We start from the raw sequence: 20180 nt of genomic DNA, 5'->3' as shown, positions 1-20180 counted from the left end.
AGTAGAGATGAGTGGTGCATACAGATTTCAGCATAAGAGTTGTTCAAGTGTCATGACAGATACAAAGAGCCACATGAATGCTAAGAAGGAAAGAGTTACATGACAAGAGCTTCACAGAGAGTGTGCATTGGATCTGCGCCTGAAGGACTCATGGACAGGAGATGTGAGATGCAAAATGAGAGAAAGTGAACAAACTGATAGAACCCCAACCAATGGTCACCTTATTCTTTAGCTGGACCTTCTATTGAAGAAAGAACAAGAGATATTGGGGCCCCCGCTCATGGCAACTTGTGGATGGGACTACAGTGTTGACAGTACAGTGTGAGTGGGTAATGGGGTTGAGATGTGTTAGTATAACTTGACCCCAAAGTTATATTTTCAAATGTTGTCTTGAAAATGGTACTTAAAATGGAGTGGTGAGACATAGGAAGTGAAATAGAATAAAGCAGGTCAATGAGAAGTTGCCCAGACCATGTGTAAGCCATCCAGTATAATCACAGTGTCTTATCCTTCATCCACGCTGTCCTCTCGCTCCAGCATCATCTTGTGCCTGGGGTCTTAGAGCACCCTTGGGTGCTCTTAGCCATCAAGACCTAAAGAAATCTAACAAGCCAGACAGTATCTATCCTTGCCTGGGTATACACCACCTTGAGCATTGCTCCTCTAGGGATTGTAAAGTCCCAAAAGCTAGTCCCGAGTCTTCCATCTCTACTTGGCCCATGTGAAGGTTAGGCTGCTGCCCTGTAGCCTGCCAAGAGCAACACTGCATTGGCCCTGGAGTCCCTTATGTTGGTAGCTGTAGAACAATGTGACTGCCACTACATCAGTCCCACTGGACTAGAGTGTTCTGGGTACCTGTTGTGGGTAGACCAGAAATCTGCTAGCGCCTTCGGTGTCTCTACTAGTATGTGAAGTTCTTACAAGGTGAGAGTGAGAATCCCTCCTGCTCCTACTCTTGCAGTATCATGAGTTTTCTCCCTAAGCTACTGTTACTCCATCCAGAAATACAACCTTCTTGGGGACCACTCAAAAGCACCACAGTTTCACCACCTCAGATATTAGTGGGAATCAGTTTCCCTGCCCCATCTTCCTCAGAAGGCCTCCTTAGTCCTTAGGTGAATTAATGGAAGAAAATAACTAGAAAAACGCCACACAATTTTACTTAGCAATAGTTGGGGTTCAGCTATGATACAAAATGAAGAGGGGTGAAAATGTGGAAGAAATGGTTACCTACAGTTCTCATCCTTCCTGTCCAAGCCACCACCTACCAAACAAAATGCTGATCAGAGATACTGGAGAGGGAAGAGAGGCCGGAAGAGGGATATTTCTGAGCAACAGGACAGGGGGACACTTCTGAGACCCACTGTTAAACTAGCAGGATCAGTTTGGTAGATTAATTGGTAGGTAATCGGCAGATTAAAAGGAAAAGTCAGGATCAGTGTAAGAACTGTCAGCTGACTGAACTGTCACTGACTGAAGACAGTGTCAGCTGACTGAACTGTCAGCTGACTGAACTGTCACTGACTGAAGACAGTGATTCCATTAATAAACTTAGAAAAGAAAAAAAGGAATATTTTTGAGTGAGTATGAGTTAAAAATTCAGCCTAAAATTTTATATCTGGGTTTATTCCAAAAGACTGTGGTTTATTGCTTCTGGATAGTCCTGGACATGGGAAACTTTAGAGCCACAAAGGTAATTCCAATCTTCAGCCAAGGTGAAGGACCACTTGCCCAGATAAACTTCCACTTTGAAATTCAGATCTGGGGTCATGAAGAGGTGGAGCTTGGAGGTCCAGGGAGTGAAGTCTCCAGGTGGGACTGACATTGCTGGAGAGAGAAGGAAGAAGCGAGAAGTGGGAAGCAAAAGCTGGAGAAATGTTCACCCAAGGGAGAGGGGGTAAGGTTGTGTATAGCAAAGGAGCAAAGAGTGACCAGACGGTAGAAAACCATCAGTGGACCCTACGACAGGAGAATTTTCCAGAAGGAGGTGCTCTAAAAGGGTAGATATGGAACCACATTTTTAAATGCCACAAAGAGGTGGCCAGTCAACTCTCTTGATTGCTGATATTTCCAACATCCAGGTAGCATATTTATCTAACATTCTATCTAACATTCTAGTTTCATAGTTTCTTTTCACTTCCCTGCTTCCTTTTTTTTTTTATTTTTAATTTTCCCTTTGCTTCACTTAAAATCCATTTGAAAATAAAGTGCTGGTAGGAATTTATTTTTTAAGACAAAGGTAGACATTCATAAATTAGCACTGAAAATCATATATGATTTTTGCAGCTAATAAGACTGGAAGATGTTTTTGATGTCATTTGTAGGGAGTAGAAAGCAGGTGAAAGCAGGTGAGCTGAGGCGTGAAAGGGAGCAGGCACTGGCAGGCACAAACCTCACCCTTAGGCATCACTAGATCTGTGTTCTCAGGAACATTTTCATGGTAGAAAACGTGGTGAGTTGCTGAATTTACTTTCAAAATGTCATACAAATTGCCCTTGCCTTCTGGCATCAGATGTAAGTGTGATCCTCTTCTGTGTTTATGATTGAAATTGGCATGAAAATAGGAAACCAGAGGGTTTTTGTTATTGTTGTTGTTCTATTTATTCTCCTGGGCTCAAAATAATATATGCTATGGTATTGGCAGTTTAAGAACTATATTCAAAGCCCACCAACTAGTGATATATTAATCTCTAACCCACAGACATCCACTGTTTCCCTACTGATAAGACAATAATAATCAATCAATAAGACAAAAATAATCCATAATAATCATTTGCCCACTACAAGATTTAGGAAGAGGGGTCTATAAAAGATTGAGTTTTGGCTACCACATTGTGTCTACCCACCCTGACTCACATAGATTCACAAGGCTGGCAGTTCCAGAGGACATAATATTGATTTCTTTACCACAGGACAGAATCACTGGTCAGTCTTAATCAAGTGAATGTCAACTAACTAATATTTGAAAGGCTACTGGATACATTTGCCAGTTTCCAGAAGCTGCTGTATTAATGGGCCAGGCAATTGAGAACTGTCTACAATGGGTAAAAGGAACCAAAAATTGCTTATAGCCACTTGAAACAGACTTTTCCTTAAAGATATCAAAAGCTTACTGTGTTTCAGCTCTTGTAAAATGCATCATAGAGATGAGTCCTGTCCTTGCAGAGCTTCTAGGCCAGTGAAAATGCAGAGACTAGACCTGGTTACCACCATGGTTGTGCTGGAGGTCACAGGGCACACGAATCTAACTGGAGTGGGTCTGGGCGGGTGGGGGGCGGCAGTGTTTAGCGAATATTTTCTAGAGCAATTGACTTTTAAGCAGAGACTAGAAGCATGAGTATGATTTAGCAAGGCATAACGCAAAGAAAAGTGTGTCCCAAGCAGTGGAAGGTCAGAGGTGAGCTAAGCAGAGACAACAGCAATATCAAAGAGCCAAAAGCTGCAGAGCTTGGTTCAGTTAAAAGCCAGAAGAAGGGAGCCCTCACTCTTGGCGCAGCAGGTGAAAGCACAGCACTAAGAAGCTAAAGCCACTTCAGCATGAATTCAATCCCCGCCAGAGAGGTGATCCAATGCTGTGGCAGACCTCTCCTGACCTGCCTGCTGCTCCCCTCAGCAGTGTACTTCTTCAGTCAGCCTGTTCTGCTCCCCACTCTGTCTCTGGTGAATCCTCTCACCGTCCCTGCACCTCTGACTTATACCCCAGTTCTGTATACGTGAATAAATAAGTCTTTAAAAAAAAAAAGCCAGGCCCTCCCTGGTGGCGCAGCGGGTTAGAGCACTGCACAAAGAAGCTTAAGCCACTTCCGTATGAGTTCGATTCCCACCTGCCCCCGGAGGAGACCACATGGCGTGGCAGACCTCTCCTGACCTGCCTGCTGCTTGCCTCAGCAGTGTACTTCTTCGGTCTGCCTGTTCTGCTCCCCACTCTGTCTCTGGTGAATCCTCTCACCCTCCGCATCTCTGGCCTGTACCCCAGTTCTATATGAATAAATAAATAAATCTTTAAAAAAAAAAGCCAGAAGGACGGAAAATCTGGATGATCTTCCAATCTGAAGGTGGATGGGTGGACAGGTGGACTGGTGGGCAGGTGAGCAGAGCAAGTCAAGTAGGCTGGGTGGGGCTTGGATATTTTCCTAAGTCAGAAGAGCACCATGGATACATTTCATCTGTAGAAAGACTACTTGGTTTTCTGGTGGTCTTTGGAAGAGATAAGAAAAGTCTAACCAGTAGACAGTTTCAGACACCAGACAAGATGCATGAGCCTTGAGTGAGGGATGTGCGTTAGAGAGACTTTTCGATGATTTCATTGGCTCAGACTTGGGGACATAATGGCGGCAGTTGATACTGAGATCTGTATCAAGCTGCTGAGTGCAGCGTGTACTTCCTCTTCATGCCTTTTCTCCTTCCTCCCTCCCTTCTCTCTCTCCTCCTCCTCCTCCTTTTTCTCCTTCTCCCTTCCTCTCCTCCTCTTTCTCCTCCCCCACCTCTATCCTTTCAACCTATTATTCAGTATCATTCAGGAAACTCAAAAAGAAGTGACACCAACTGACTGTGACCATCTCCTTGTTCAGTCTGTGTGTCTCGACCACCCTTTATTAAATGACTACAGTTTTATCTGCTCCTCTAATTTTCACTAATTTGCCTACCATTAACACACCTGTAACATTCTTTGTGATTTCTCTGTGAAAGTGGAGGCCTCATCATCTTACACCAGGAGCTTTTCTTTACAAAACTTATGCTGTGAAAAATAAAAAAATAAGTAAATAAATAGAAATTTTCCTGGTCTCTAGGGCAATGTCCTTATTTGTAGACTATCTTATATAAATGTGCATGAACACAAGGAAGCCCTAATTTCAAATATACAAAGTAAGCAAAGTGAACTAATTAATGCAATGTTTGGACTGTACTCAAAGCTCCTCCCTGACCCCAAACTCTAGCCACCTGGGATATTTACTTTCTGTCCCTTAAACCTGTCCTGCCATGACATGAGGTGTAGCCATGCAGAAAAAATGCTGCAAAAAGGCTTCTAAAGGATGCACACTTCAAAGAGTAAATAACGATAGAAATTTTTGATGTGCATCTAGTAATGTGTTGACTCCCTGCAAATAGCATCGAGATGAGCTTGGGAGAACAGAGAGACACCAACAGGCCAGGACAGGGCCAAGTGCCAGCTCACAGTGGTAGACCGGAAGCTGAAGCTTCTTTAATTTGTTTTTTATTGTTTCAGAATAAACCTAACATGAGATTTGCCACTTTCCTCCTTTTAAAAATATATTGTTCGAGGGGCCCTCCCTGGTGGTGCAGCGGGTTAAAGCACTGCACTGAGAAGCTAAAGCCACTTCCACATGAGTTCGATTCCCGCCTGCCCCGGAGGCGACCACATGGTGTGGCAGACCTCTCCTGACCAGCCCGCTGCTCCCCTCAGCAGTGTACTTTGTTGATCCGCCTGTTCTGCTCCCCACTCTATCTCTGGTGAAGCCTCTCACTGCCCCTGAGCCTCTGGCCTGTACCCCAGTTCTGTATGTACAAATAAATAAATCTTAAAAAAATATATATATATATATATATATTGTTCGAGGCATCGAGTCCATTCACATTCCTAGATGGCCATCCCCAATCTATCAGAATTCTTTCCCTCCCAGACTGAAATGCTGTGCCCATTAAACAGTATCTCCATTCTCCCTCGCCCCCTCCCCAGTTTTTCTGCTTTGAATTAGATGATATCAGTGGAATAATAACAACCATATTTGCTATTTTATAGTGCTTGTTTTTTGTCTCTTGATACAGTATCCTCAAGGTTTAATCAGGCTGTGCCACGTGTCAGCATCTCTTTCCCTTTTAAGACCAAGTGGTGATATTCCATTTTACATTCCACATTTTATTATGCCTTTACCCCTGGATGGACACAGGTTGCTTCTATACTTTTGATATTGTGGGTGATGCTTTCACGAACATGGGTAGACAGTTCTCTCTGAGTCATAGCTTTCAACTCTTTGGGGTTTCTACTAAGAAGTGGGATCGCTGGGTTATATAACAATACCATAGCTTATATTTTATTCTAAAGAACTAACATGGTTCTCTGTAGCATTTACACCATGTTACAGGCCCAGGCATGAAGCAGTGTTCTGATTTTCCACATTCTCTCCCACCCACATTTTCTGTTTGTTGTTGTTTGTATTCATACAAACAGGTTTGAAGTAGTATCTCATTTTAGTTTTGATTTGCTTGTCCCTAAGAATTACTGATGCTGATGATCTTTTCATGTGTTGGTTGCCCTTTTGTATGTCTTCGGAGAAATGTCTATTCAAGTCCTTTTTCTATTTTTTAACAGATTTTATTATTTTGCATAGAAGAACAGGGCCAGAGCTAGGGGGAGTGAGAAGATTCACCAGAGACAGAGTGGGGAGCAGAACAGGTGGATCTACTGAAATACACTGCTGAGGGGAGCAGTAGGTGAGACAGCAGAGGTCTGCTGCACCATGTGGGTCACCTCCCTGTTTGGAACACAAACTCAGTGCTCTACAGAACTGGGCCACCAGGGAGGTCCCCTTTGTCCTTTTTAATTGGGATGTTTTGCTTTTTGTTATTGAGTTCCAGAATGTATGTATTTTGTGTTACAATCTCTTATATGTGATGTGTAAATATTCGCTCTCAGGCTATACGTGACTTTCACTGTCAATACACAGACATCTCCTTAAATTGCAGTGACACATGTTTCCCTTGCCTCACCTTAGTTCTGGACCTTAGCCCTTGCCTCTTCCATAATTGTTTGCCAAACTTAGAAATTTGAAATAATCAAATTCAATTAAACAAAATTTCACTCTTCCATCTGAACTCCTTGAGCAACCTGGGATATCCAAATTTGTTTCTGAGGCATAATCTTGTCCATTTTAGTTGATACAAGAAAATAGCTGAGAAGCCTCCCACTGTGCCAGCCCTTACAATGTGACATGTCCCTCTGTGTAATTTATGTGTGCTAAAGTCCCTAATCTTCACAATGGATTTATATAAGGTATGTACTGTTTACACTCCCACTTTATACAGGAACGTGGAGGGACAGAAAAGTTGATTAAATTGGTAACAAAGCTAATAGGTGGCAGAACAGAATTTGAATCACAAAGGCCTAATTCCAGAGTCTATACTTTTCCCCAATTATAAACTGTAACTGACACATCATCTTCCCCATAGTTAATTATAAAAGTTATTTCAGATATTAGCTGCTTCTAATGCAGTTAGTTTACAGCAAATTGCAGTTTCAGGCTTCATTCCTAACATTTATTTTCTTTCTGTTGGCTTATAGAAATGAGCCAAAATCTGAGCCTCTTTTAAATTCATCCATTTTCTATTTAACATTCAATCCATGAGCTGAAATCAGGACCAACAATGAGGCTTCAAGCATATTTTATTAGAGAAGTCATGTTTGATGTCTTCCTGTCCTGCACCCAATAGATTTGGGAAACTAATGGAAAACCACCCTTGATTCTTAGGTACAAAGATTAACCTTGCTTTTCTGACAGAAACCATCTTAACCAGTTCAGTATCTCAATAGCTCATACCTCTCAGGGAAAGGAGAAAACCATGTTACACACTCTCTTTAGCCAACGGTGTGTCTGATGGCCCCTCCCCGATATTTTTCCATTTTAATGGTGAGGCAAAATACCCAAACCCAGCCCAAGAAACAAGATGTGTCTTTGGATTGAGTCCATTCATCTACAAAAGCCTCTCTGTGGATCTATAGAACACTTCAGATGTCCCCCATGGCTCTTTTTTATCTGCCTGGGCTTCAGAACTTCATTGTCCTTGAGTTGAGAAAAGCCATTACCCCCTTGCTGTCTTAATCATTTTGATCTGTCATTTTCTGCAGAGTCCTGTGGATCTACGCCGAGACTGGGACGTGGGTGTACCCCGTGTTTGCCACACTCAGCCCGGTGGGCATGGCAGCGTTCTTCTTTTTCAGCTACGTCCTGGGTGGCAGTATTTACTTACTGGGAGAGAAGCTCAACCACTGGAAATGGGGTCAGTTTCTCCTGAGCTACAGAAACACTTTCTTTATGCACTACCCCTCCTCCTGGAAACAGAAGCAGAAACAAGCCCAAGGAGGATAGTGAGATGACTCAACACCTTGACCCAAAGAACTCAGGTTCTTTAGTAGGTCAAAGTAGTAACAACAACAGCAGGGGGTGTTAGTGCTTTCTCAAAGGACCCCTTCAAATACCCCTTTCTTCCTGAAATAATCTCTCATCTAATTGTAAGGCTAAAAATAATCTTGCTTAGAGAGCTCGGGGCCCAGAGAGCAAGGTGGCACCAGCCCCAGTATGAAGAACTGAGTTCAGGTTCCTCTTCCCTTAAGTGAGGGGTTGAGGGACATGTGCTATTAAAAATGTCCAGGCTTTCTTTTTGAAGAACATGCATCCAGATGACCCGCTTAGCTCCTTCAACCTCAGCAGTGGCTTGTTAAGTTACTTCTCAATTTTTAGTAAAATAATTACCAGATAAAATCACAACTTGTTCTTGATATTAGAATTCTCATTTAGATAAGATCTTGGGCAGTGTGGAAATAATCAGTAAGCTAAGCGTTCTAATTATAGGTGAATAGAACAATGTTGCTTTTTCATAAGAGAAAAATAATCTTAGTTTAGTGGATACTAAAATGGAATATTTTATTCTCCTTACTTCTCCCCTCCCAATGCCAGAATATTAGATTATGGGAAATTAACCACAAACTATTCAGGTTGTAAAACACTCATGCTATTTTTCCTTACCAAGGAGAAATGCAAGAACTCTACCCTGATTGTGCATGTCAGGAAGGCAAGAATCACATACAGCCCCCCACATCACACACCCACATGCCATTCTGTTCTATCAAAATAGAAATGGCAGAAGTGACATCTTCCACCCAATCTATGAACTGGTGTGAAAACATAAGCCTGTGTATGCGAAAAGAAAAAAATCACAGTTTCAGAAGGTTCAGTACAAGAGTGTGTATTTCTGAAAGAGACCAAGACCTTGGAGACATAAGGATGCAATTTAGTTTTTTCACGTGATTTTTTACTCCTGGAGAATTTAACTGGTTAATAAAGTATCAACGGCAATATCACCCTTGAAAGCAAACACTTAAAAAATCAAATACTAAAAATTATTCCAAAATCAAGATTCTAAATCATAGGAAATTATGCAGTAGAAAAAAAAAAGTGTTGATATCTAATTCTAACTAGTTTTGGCTCTTGAAACTCTGAGTAAAGATTTTGTATTTAAAAAAGGAAGAAGGGATGAAAGAAATTAATTTATTTGAAATCTGGAAAATCTGAGATATATAGAGAAAAGTCCAATTGTTCAGAACTTAGAGAGCAATAACTGTTAGAACCAGTTGTACTAGAAATGATTTTTGAAGTAATTCAGGTAATTTTAAACATTCATTGAATTAAAAAAAATACTGTATTTAATGTTATGAAATCACTGTTTTTAATACAAAGCTCTTTTTTCCCCCTGAGCAGTATAACAGATTTTTTAAACTATAATTAGGTTCCAATAAGCAACTAGGTCAGCATCAACATGTGGACTTTGATTTACATTGTGCTTAGGGGAAGATTTATGTGACAGCTGTTACTTAGATGTTTATCTGTCTCTCTCCTTTCTCAAGATTTTTTATAAGATGAATTTATTTATGAACATAAGAACGGGGTATAGGCCTGAGGCATAGTGGGTCAGCAGAGTAGGGAGCAGAACAGGCAGATCTACTAAATTATACTGCTGAGGGGAGTAGCAGGCTAGACAGGAGAGGTCTGCTGTGCCATGTGGGTCACCTTTCTAGCCGGGGATCAAACTCAGGCTGCAGAGCTTGGAGATAGCTTGATAGCGCTGACACTTAATCCCTGTGCTACCAGGGAGGCCCCATCTTTCTTACAAAACCTTAGTCAAGATTTCTGACTCCTTAAGAGTTCCATAATAGCATCACAATAGGATCATACATGTGTTAAATTCTGAATAGATATTCGTTTCAAATGTTTGGCTAAGATTAAAAAAAATTGATCACTTAAAATTCCAAAGGTGGGCCCTCCCTGGTGGTACAATTGTTAAAGCACAGCACTATGAAGCTATCTATCTACAGCTCCTGCTGTATGAGTTTGATTCCAGCCAGGGAGCTGATCCACATGGTGCAGCAGACCTCTGCTGTCTCACCTACTGCTCCCCTCAACAGTGTATTTCAGTAGATCCACCTGTTCTGCTCCCCACTCTGTCTCTGGTGAATCCTTACCCCACCCTGAACCTCTAGCCTGTGCCCAAATTCTTATTTGCATATATAACAAATAAATCTTAAAAAAAAAAAATCCAAAGGCAGCAAACACACATCAGTTGCCTAAAACTAAGAAGTTTTCTGTGCATGCGTTTCCCAACATTTCCCATTTCCAGTTCTCTGTAAACCACGTTGGATTTCCTTCAATTTGTAGACGAACATTGAAGCCCACGGAATGGCCACAAGGGCTGCCAGGTCCGCTGCCGTGGCTCCTGGGCTTCTTATCCCCTACCCACTGCTGTGCTTCTCTGCTCCAGGAGCTGCAGTCTCTCACTCCCCCAGTGCTCATTTCAACTCATCTCTTCAAGGGAGCCTTCCTGGGCCTGCCCAGGGATGTTCTTACAGTACTCTGAGTTCCTTAAGGGTCAGGAGTACATCATAGCGATCCTTGAATTCCCCCATTTCCATTAATTTACACAATGGATCGATGCTTGCAGACAGAAGAATGTCTAAGTGGCCTTTCTAAGCTGTGGCATTTTATACAAATGAGTGAAAATAAAAAGAAATTAAAGAAACTATTCTATTCACAATCTTTTCACACAGAATAAAACACTTCAGAATGAACCTAACTTAACCAAAGAGGTGACTTCACCAAGAACTACAAGATGTTTTCTAAAAATTATAGATATAATGACATTAGGAAATAGAAAGACATCCCATGGTCCTGATGGGGAGAATCAATATAATCAGAATCACTGCTCTATCTCAAGCGATCAGTGAATTTAACACAACTGTCAACAAAATACTAACAATGTTGTTCAATGAAACTGATAAAGAAATATTAAAATTTATATGGAACCAAAACAGGCCCCTGGGCACTCCCTGAGGGCACAACTGGTTAAAGTGCAGCACTGTAAAGCTCACCACAGCTGCTTCAGTGTGAGTTAGAGCCCCAGGATCCCAGGCCAGGAAGGTGACCCACATGACGTGGCAGACCTCTCCTGACCCACCTGCTGCTCCCCTCAACAGTGTACTTAGTCGATCTGCCTGTTCTGCTCTCAGCTCTGCCTCTGGTGAATCCTCTTTGGCTCCTGCACCTCTGGCCTGTTCCCTAGTTCTGTATGCATAAACAACTTAAAAAAAAAAAGCTTCAAATAGCAGGAGCAATTCTGAGGGGAAAAAAGGAGAGAGATAGAAACCTCACATTCCCCAATTTTAAATTTTACTATAAAGCAACAGTCCTAAAACCAATGTGGCATATAAAAAAAAAAAAAAACAAAAAACAAAAAAAACCGGACACAATTCAATTGAAAGCCTGGAAATAAATCCATGTATATGGATATGTCAGCATATCTATTCTGAATTATTCTGAATTCATGATAAAGCAGCATGGTCACACATTGGAGAAAGAAGACGCTAGTGAATGGCACTGGAAACACTGGAAGGCTATGTATAAAAGAATGAAATCAGATCACTAACCCTATGCATAGTAATAAATCCCAAATGGATGAAAGACCTCTCCGGCAAGACTTCTGTGGCTGGTCCTTCCTATCACTTCTGCACTGTGACTTGTGTTCCTCAGTGGTCAAACACCTCTCCTCCAACATCACATATCCTCCCAGCTACCTGTTTCTCACTGCAACTAGAAATGTTCTTCACAGTCTCCATCCAAAGTCTTAACAGTAGCTTTTATCAATACACAGTGCAAGTCTCTTGGAGTAATGTGTTTTTATTATCTTCTTTTCTGATTATTAGGTAAGAAGATACATAATTGCACATGGAATCCATAGTGATAGTGACTAAAAGAATGTTTCTTTTACCATGCCAGCAGAAAATGTTTTAATCTTGCACAAGGCAAACATTGAATATCTGGCTTGAAATACTTCTACTTGCTACTATCTAACAGAGAACAAAGAAAAGAGTAAAATAAGTCAGGGCTGGAGCTAGCTCCTTAGTCACCAATGAGTAGGACTCTACTAGAAAAATTCCCCTCAATGAAGAAAAGAACAAACAAACAAACAAAAACATTATTTTCCATTTCCCATTCAGAGTCTGAAATTGTTTTGTGCATTTTGTTTGGATAATAGTCAGCCATTCCCTTATCTCCAGCCATGTAGTAACGTGGTCAGAGAAAACTTCTGAAAACTCAGAGCCCAGAGACTGTTTATCACCATGAGATTCAGGACCTGCTAGAAACAAGAAGAAAAATGAGATCTCTGTGGTATTAACACCAGAAGTTTCTGCAGAATAAAATGTCTGTTGGAGTTGCAGATAGACACACATGTGGGAATGGTGCCTTCCCACCCAAGGGCATGTGGGAATTTCTTAGTGTTCCATCTCACTGCTGAGGCTCAGATGTGGGAGACTTTGGTACCACGGAAGAGCCACCTGCTCTCCTCAACCAAAGAAATCCCTGTTACCACTTCTGCTCCTAAACTGCCACTCTCTGTGTATCTTCATGTTCTGTTATGTTTTTGAAGTGGAGTCTCTGACCCTTGGCACCTGGGGTTGAAGGGATCAGGTGGTGACTCCAGTTTGACTTGAGGAGCTAGGGTTTGGAGACAACACAGGTAAAGAAAGTTTTAGGAGCCTTCCCCAGTGACTGCACAGAACAAGTTTGAAAAACTTACATTGACAAGGCTTTTGAACATGAGGAAGTTAAAGTGTTATTTTACTGAAAGAGTGTTCATGAAAGAGTCAAAGTGCATTTTTCAAAATGGGAAGATGATGTGCTTGTTCTACCTAACACAAAGAATATGTAACTGGGGAAGAGGTAATTAATATTGAAGATGAAACATAAGTGGGAACAGCATGAAGTCTATAAAGCTGTGTAAGGTCATAAAGGTATTCTGGATGAATGCATGAATGCAGAGTAGGAGAAAGAAGAGGACTGTCCTTGAAATAGTTGAGAAACAGGAAGAAAGGATGGCCATGTGTGAACAGTTTGTTGTTCCAGATATCAGTGTGATAACAGGGTCAAAAGCAGTACTTCCAATCACCATCACTAAAGCCTTTGAGAAAGGGAATTCCATTTAAAAAAAATCTATACAAGATATTTAATGTTTGCTGCTAAGGATATACTGATAGAAAGGGCAGGGTTGGGAGGGGACATATGAATTAGGAGCATGTATACTGACTCAGCACTGACTAGCTTCTAGAATGGAGAAGAGACTGACTTGAGAAGTTTTCAAGGCAGGATTGATATCTTTTGACAACAGATAGGAAGAATAAATAGTTAATGAAGTTCTTGAAATTTCTATGCTTAGGAAAAAAATTATGAACACTAAATACGGAGGTACCAACTTGTGGCTGAATAGAAGACATCCTGATTGCTAATGCTATAATTTCAAAGACCCTCTAGTGAGTTTACTAAAAAATAATAAATACGTCAGTACTTTTCTCCTCAGACCAGTAAGTTAGTTTGGTCAGAGTTCATGGATGACCTCTAGTAGGTGATGTTCTGCTCTCCCATTTTCTCTCTAATTGGATATGGTCCCTTTGTCTCCATCTTCAAAGTCTAAATGTTTGTGGCAGATGGTGTAACCTACAAACAAATGACAAAGGCAGCCACAAACAGTGGCCCTGTTAGCTATGTAGAGATATGAAGGGAAATGGTAGAGATATGAAGGGAAATGTCTTCTTTGGTCAGCTGCCTCGGTATAAGCTGACACCAAGAGGGGACGGTAAGATGTTTCCTGCCCAGTACCTGTGATGCTCATTCAGAGATCCTTAAGGTGTGTCTTCTTGCCTTGTGAAGTTTTCTCAACTTTCTACTGACCCAAGTCTGGGTGAATGTCTTCCCACACCAAAATACCAATTAGGGAATCCTAAAGTTTCATTCTGTTCTTGTTTATACAGGTGACACAATACAGTCAAAGAAGAAGAAGTGATTGTGTGCTGTTTCCCAGGAAATAAGGAAGAAGAAGACAGGGTTTTCTTTTCTTTCTTTTTTTTTTTTTTTTTTGTCCTGGTTGGAGGGAGGTGCTGGAGCAACATAGGGAATAGAAAAGATAGGGGATGATCTTTAAATTCAATAAGAAGGTAGCTAAATTGGAGGACTCTTGCCTTTTTGAGAGGTTTATTGGACATGCTCCAAACAATTCCTGCTGTCTCAGAATTTGTTACCTTTGTCTGACCTCTGTGGAGAAGAGTTTGTGATCAAAAACTGGCCTATGGCTAAAGAAATGTACATTAGAAGGTGCTAGAGAATGTTTATAGAGAGAAAGAAACAGATCATCCAAATTCTTCATTTTACAAAAGAGAATGCTAAGGACCTCATGAGAAGTTATCTCATGAAGAAGTTACCTCATGAGAATTTACCTCATGTTTGAAGCCAAACAGTTAATGTCAGAACCAAGAAAATAGCTTTTCTCTCCCCTCTTCTAACTCCCAGTTCTGTAATACATTTTAATAATCTCAACTTTCTTAAAAAGCATTTTCATGAATTACTTTCATGGATTGCTCATCTATTTTTTTTTTTTCTTCTTAATCTAGTAATCTAGTTACTCCTGAACTTGTCTGTCAGGTGTGATAGCAAAGTCTTTGGGGCAAAGAGAAAATACAGACTTTTGGGAGATCTGTCCCTCTTGTAAGAAAGTATTTGGGGCAGGCATAACCATTGAACATAGTGACATTGTCAAAATATCTTACACTCAAATTCTGATTAAATTTTCAAATAAATGTACATGTTACAGGGGAATAAGCTGGATGAAAAATGCCATTACAAGGTGCTATCCTGAGTTGTGGGTTTAACAAAGCTGATTGTCAACTGATTAACAGACTCCTGCCTGAACCTTGCTTTTATTTTCCTAGGGGATTTATTTCCCTATGTCTTTATCTACAGGCATATTTTATAAAAAACACAAACAACAAGTGTCTGGTGGTGGGTGAACATGTTCAAGTCTATTGAAATGGGATGTGGATGCTGGTTTTAGGATTTCCAGTCTACAATTACACAGGAAATACTTGGTAAAATGAACAGTGAGAGCCGTCTTGCAGTGCTCAGGAAGAGAACAGAACACCCCCGTAGGGCAGGCAGGCCAAGGGGAGACTCAGGCACCATGAAAGCCCACCCCCCTTCCACTATTACATAAACATGATCCTCAGGTCTTTTTGATTGGAGCCGGGAACATCACCCACACCTGCTGCTTCCTGACTGCCCGAGCACCTGGCCTCAGCAAGAGGCCAGAAGCAGTTCTCACAGTGGAAATTCCCCAAATGTGAAACCCGCAGGGGATCACCCAAATTTTCCACACCCCCAAAATGACTTGGACTGCATACTTCTCAGAGTCATAGTAAGCTTTTGGCTGGGATGAGCCTTCTATTTGTGGCTTCACTGTCCTGGAACCAAATTAAACCTGATTGCTGCATGACTGGCCCTGTGTAATATTTATTCCCGCGCCAGAAATACCTCAGAACTATTTCCCATTGTGCAAGTACGTAGCAAGCGTGTTCCCGCAGTGCTCGTAGCTGCGAAAGGAGAAGCGATGCTGTTTACACGTGTGTGGGAAGGTGTGTAGTGTCTATTGCCTGATGGGGCTGTATTATGCCCTAGTTAGAACACAGCATCATACAAAGCCAGCGATGAGAAACTGGCAGTGATATTTCTAGTGGCATGTCTTTTACAAACACACTCACCTCCAGACTCATTTTATCTGAAAAAAATCGAAGAAGTGGGATATGTGTATGTCCTCATTTTACAAATGAGCAAACGAAGTTTCTGATATTTTTGTTGGAAAATGTGTAAGAACCAACACCTTGGGGATAAAAGCAGATGTGACGGCCCTCACTTGCCCTATCTGCTCCTTGCTGTGGGGTAAGTACTCCCCACCTACGTGTCCCCGAAAGAACAGGAAGAGACACCTCAGCTGCTCAGTCAACATTGGATTCAGAGGAGGGAAATGACTGGCCCAAGGCCACACAAAGGGTTGATTCCCCAAACCATGTTTGTTCCTCTTTATAGTAGAGCAACTCCTTAACTGGTCATTGAATAGTCTTTGTTTAAAACAACAACAACAACAACAAATTGTAGGCCATCAGTAAAGTCAGACAAAAGAGGGCAGTCAGGGAGAACCCCCAGCCGATGAGGCCAATCTAGAGAGCTGCACAGCCTCAAGGCCTGGGTGGTTCCTGCCTGTGGGTCTGTTCTGAAGGTGTATCTCATTTGCACTTTCTGAATTTGGAGAAAAGACTTGTTTGCCTAAACAATTCACTACTCCCCCACCCCCTCACCCGTTCCTCCCCACAAAGGGTCAGGCATTTCTCAAGCTATTTTCAGCCCCTCTTCACCTACTTGCTTGCAATACTTGTCATAACAGGAAGTCAGTTTCATACACTAATCCCCAAAACGGGTTGCCCTGTGTGTGGGAAGCTTGAGGGATGAGAGAGGGGTGGGCTGCCAGAGGCTGGCTAACAGAACCGGGAGCCCGTCTGAAGTCTGGCGTCCCTCATCTCCCGACCCAAGAGACAAAACCAGCATCCATATCCCCCCACCCCCCTTTTTTTTTTTAATAAAGCATTTGAGTAGGCAGCCAAGCCAGTGAGAAGTGTTTATTTATAGCTGCAGATTTTCAATGCTGTATAAATTAGAAATCATCGCTGAATGAGGCCCGCGCCCACTCATACACGCAGGGCCGCCATCCATGAGTCCTTTCACACAGCTCGACTGTACACAGTCTAAAACGGGAGAAAATGACATGCTCCGAGTCAAATGATAGAGTCACAGCTAAACTGCAAAGCAGAAAACCAGCAATTATTTTTCCTCAGCACAATATGGAAGGACGACAGGTGCAATTATCCAATATTATTTAACAGCACCGGTTTGTGGTATAGGGAGAAAATAAAGGTTTCCGTGTCTTGGAGAGGAAAAATAGAGAAAGACCTGCCTCTGGCTCCTGTTTCTGTGGATTAAGCTGTTTTATGTAAATTGAAACTGACCAGGATTCCAAAAAGGGAAGGGAGAACCACCTGGTTCCCTGGCCCCTCTTCCCCAGAAACCCCAGACCGCATCTGCAGGGATATCTGAGAAAGGCTCCAGGCCTTGGGATCCTGACTGACCCGGCTTCTTAGAGGCAACAGCTCCGGCTCAGGTTCTGGGGTGGACCCAGCTGGATACAGAGGATGCTATCTGGTGACGAAGCCTATCAGACGAAGAAGTTGTAAGTAATTTCCATGTTAGTCTTTAACAATTTTCATTACTTTATAATGGGGCTGTGTTGGAACTTATCAGGGACATACACAAAACCAGATGTCCCCTGAGCTCCTGTCCTTGTCCAAACCAAGATGAGATAAAGGGAGCATCTTCAGAAGTAGTTTCTGATCTCTAAAGGAAGATTTCCCCTTTTGGCCTCCAGCATATTTCTTTTTGATTTATTTATTTAAATATGTGTATTTATTGTTAAATCATTCTTCATTTTGTACATTTTTTCATCTCGGTTGTAATCCCTGTGGCTACCAATTCACCCATGTGCCAACACGACAGTCCTGTGCACTCTTCCTGTCTCAGTTTTGATCCTATTCCTCTCTCCACCCCCCATAGAATGTCTCTGGTTTATAGTTGTTTTTTGTTTTTACTTTATTACAATTTTTTTTTCTGATCCCTTATGCTCCTGCTATGCATGAAACCATCTGGTATTTTCTTTTTCCTTCTGACTTATTTCAACAAGCGTGATCCCTTCCAGCTCCATCCACGTTGCTGCAAAAAGCATGAGATTTTTGATTGCTGAATAATATTCTGTTGTGTATATGGACCACATCTTCTTGATCCAGTCATCTATTTTTGGGCATTTGCGTCAATGCCACATAGAGCAGCAGTAAACATGGGGGTGCAGGTAGCTTTTTCAATCAGTGTTTTTGTATCATTTGGGTAGATACCTAGGAGTGTATTGCTGGGTCATATGGAATCTCCAGTTCTAGCAGTTTGAGAAACCTCCAAACAACTTTCCATAGTGGTAGGACCAGTACATTTCTATACAGCCTTTCAAGCTTTGATCTGGTCACCCTACGAGAACTCGTACAACAACCTCATTTTTAGCTTTCATAGTGGTTGTTTTCAGCCCCCCACCTTCATCTGTTAAACTCCAACACAGCATCCTTCGTGTTCTCTACCTCTCCCTTGTAGTTTCTGTGCCTGTAGTATCATGGAATGCAGGGAAGCTCCAGAACCAGCCATGCTCTGAATCTAAACCCTCACCCTGCCACTCACTCCTGGGAAAAGTAGTTTGCATTTCTGAGCCTGCTTTCTCAAAGTCAAATGACAATACCCACCATGATTAAATGAGGTTACAGTGCAAGTGGCGGGAGCAGGTGCATGGCTGGTGCCCATGCTGCTGGGCTGCACACCCTTTAGACCAGGGCCAGGCATCTTTGGTCTTTTCCCTGAAAAGTTCTGACTCTGCATTTTACAAGTACAGAAAATACTTACAGACTGACATGAGGATTAATTACAACTTTTTTTATATAAGAATTTAGGTCCCTCCCTGGTGGTGCAGCGGGTTAAGGCATACCACCAAGGAGGTAAAACCACTTCAGCATGAGTTTGGTCCCCACCCAGCCCAGAGGTGACCTACATGGCGCAGCAGACCTCTAGTGACCTGCCCACTGCTCCCCTCAGCAGTGTACTTTGTCAATCTGCTGTTCTGCTCCCCACTCTGTTTCCAGTGAATCCTCTCACCATCCCTGCACATTTGGCCTGTACCCCAGTTCTGTATGCATAAATAAATGAATTTTAAAAAAAATTTACTTCCTTTAGTTACCTGCTAACCCGAATGCCTAGTCTAGTCTGACTGTCACTTCACCATAACCAAGCCTTCTTCAGCTACTCCCGAGATGGGGTTCTCCAAGGACCACAGAAAGAGGCTCTGCCCTTACTGCCACTCAGATCCTGCTAATGTGCCAAAAACTTTTCACCAGGGATAAAGTCTTCCATTTTACATGGAAAGACAAATTAATATGTAAATATTTATAAAGTGACCTGTGATTTACATATTCAAATGGCCGTCTGATGATTAACATTTTTGAATGTTAATGTGGAAGGAAGTGTGCTTGTAGAGTGAAAGTGGAGAAGCCGTGAGAACAAAAAACAACAGGAAACAAGGAAAGGATCAGCTGCAAACTGAGAACAGATTGCACCTAGTTCACCATGTTGTACCGTGTGAGTTTCCAAGAGATGACTGGGTGTATATCTTGGCCCCTCACCCCACCCCAAGAAAGCTCAGCTGTGGTTTGAGTATCCAAAATATTGCCACACTGGGTCGGCAATATTCTCCATGCCTCGACAGGAGTGAGATGAGCAAGCAGGCCTAGCTGTGACGTGTTGCTGTGTGATTCTTGTCTTGACTGCAGGGGCAGCACTACTAGAATTAAAACTTGCATTGTGACTGAGAGACAGGAATGGGTCATCACCATTCTGAAGAAGAGAGGAGACAGAGCAAAGACATTTGGATTCCTGAAGAGCTCAGCCACCATTGAACTTACCCAACATCCTTTCTTGCTCAAAAAAATTTTTTAATATATATAATAGGTTATTTTTAAATCATTTTGTGCATTTTTCTATCTCATTTGCAATCCCTCTGGTCTTGCCCAAACTTTTAATGAGTCCCAGAGACCTTGAAGTTTTGCAGAGAAACAGATACTAAAAGCATACTGTGAAATTTTGTGAGGTAAAGGAGTAGATCTTACTCATCACTGCACCCACCCTGACCCTTGCCCCAAGAAACAGCACATAATAAATTTTTTTATTATTATTACTAAAGTTTATTTTTACATCATTTTGTACATTTTTTTCCATCTCAATTGTAATCCCCGTGGGTTTCCCATCACCAAGTCACAAGTGTGCCATCACCATAATCCCGTGCACTTCCCTCCCCACCCCCCCGTTTTTGATCCCATTCCCCACTCCACCCCCACAAAATGTCTCTGGTATATGGTTGTTCATTATTTTTGTTAT

The 20180-nt window shown here is 41.9% G+C and overlaps 1 protein-coding gene across 1 annotated transcript in view; it reads left to right on the top strand.

Moving 5' to 3' along the window:
- Positions 1-14124, top strand: part of ADTRP (androgen-dependent TFPI-regulating protein) — a 70736-nt gene extending 56612 nt beyond the window's left edge. The window contains exons 5-6 of the mRNA XM_004694741.2: positions 7865-8016; positions 14093-14124. Of these exons, the coding sequence (XP_004694798.2) occupies positions 7865-8016; positions 14093-14124 (184 nt within the window). The remainder of the gene's footprint in view (positions 1-7864; positions 8017-14092) is intronic.
- Positions 14125-20180: the final 6056 nt, after the last annotated feature.

This window comes from Condylura cristata, unplaced genomic scaffold (assembly GCF_000260355.1).
Source record: "Condylura cristata isolate star-nosed mole 26May11 unplaced genomic scaffold, ConCri1.0 scaffold00046, whole genome shotgun sequence".
NCBI lineage: Eukaryota > Metazoa > Chordata > Mammalia > Eulipotyphla > Talpidae > Condylura > Condylura cristata.
Note: the sequence above shows the minus strand (reverse complement) of the source record. Positions and strands in the feature narration are given on the sequence as shown.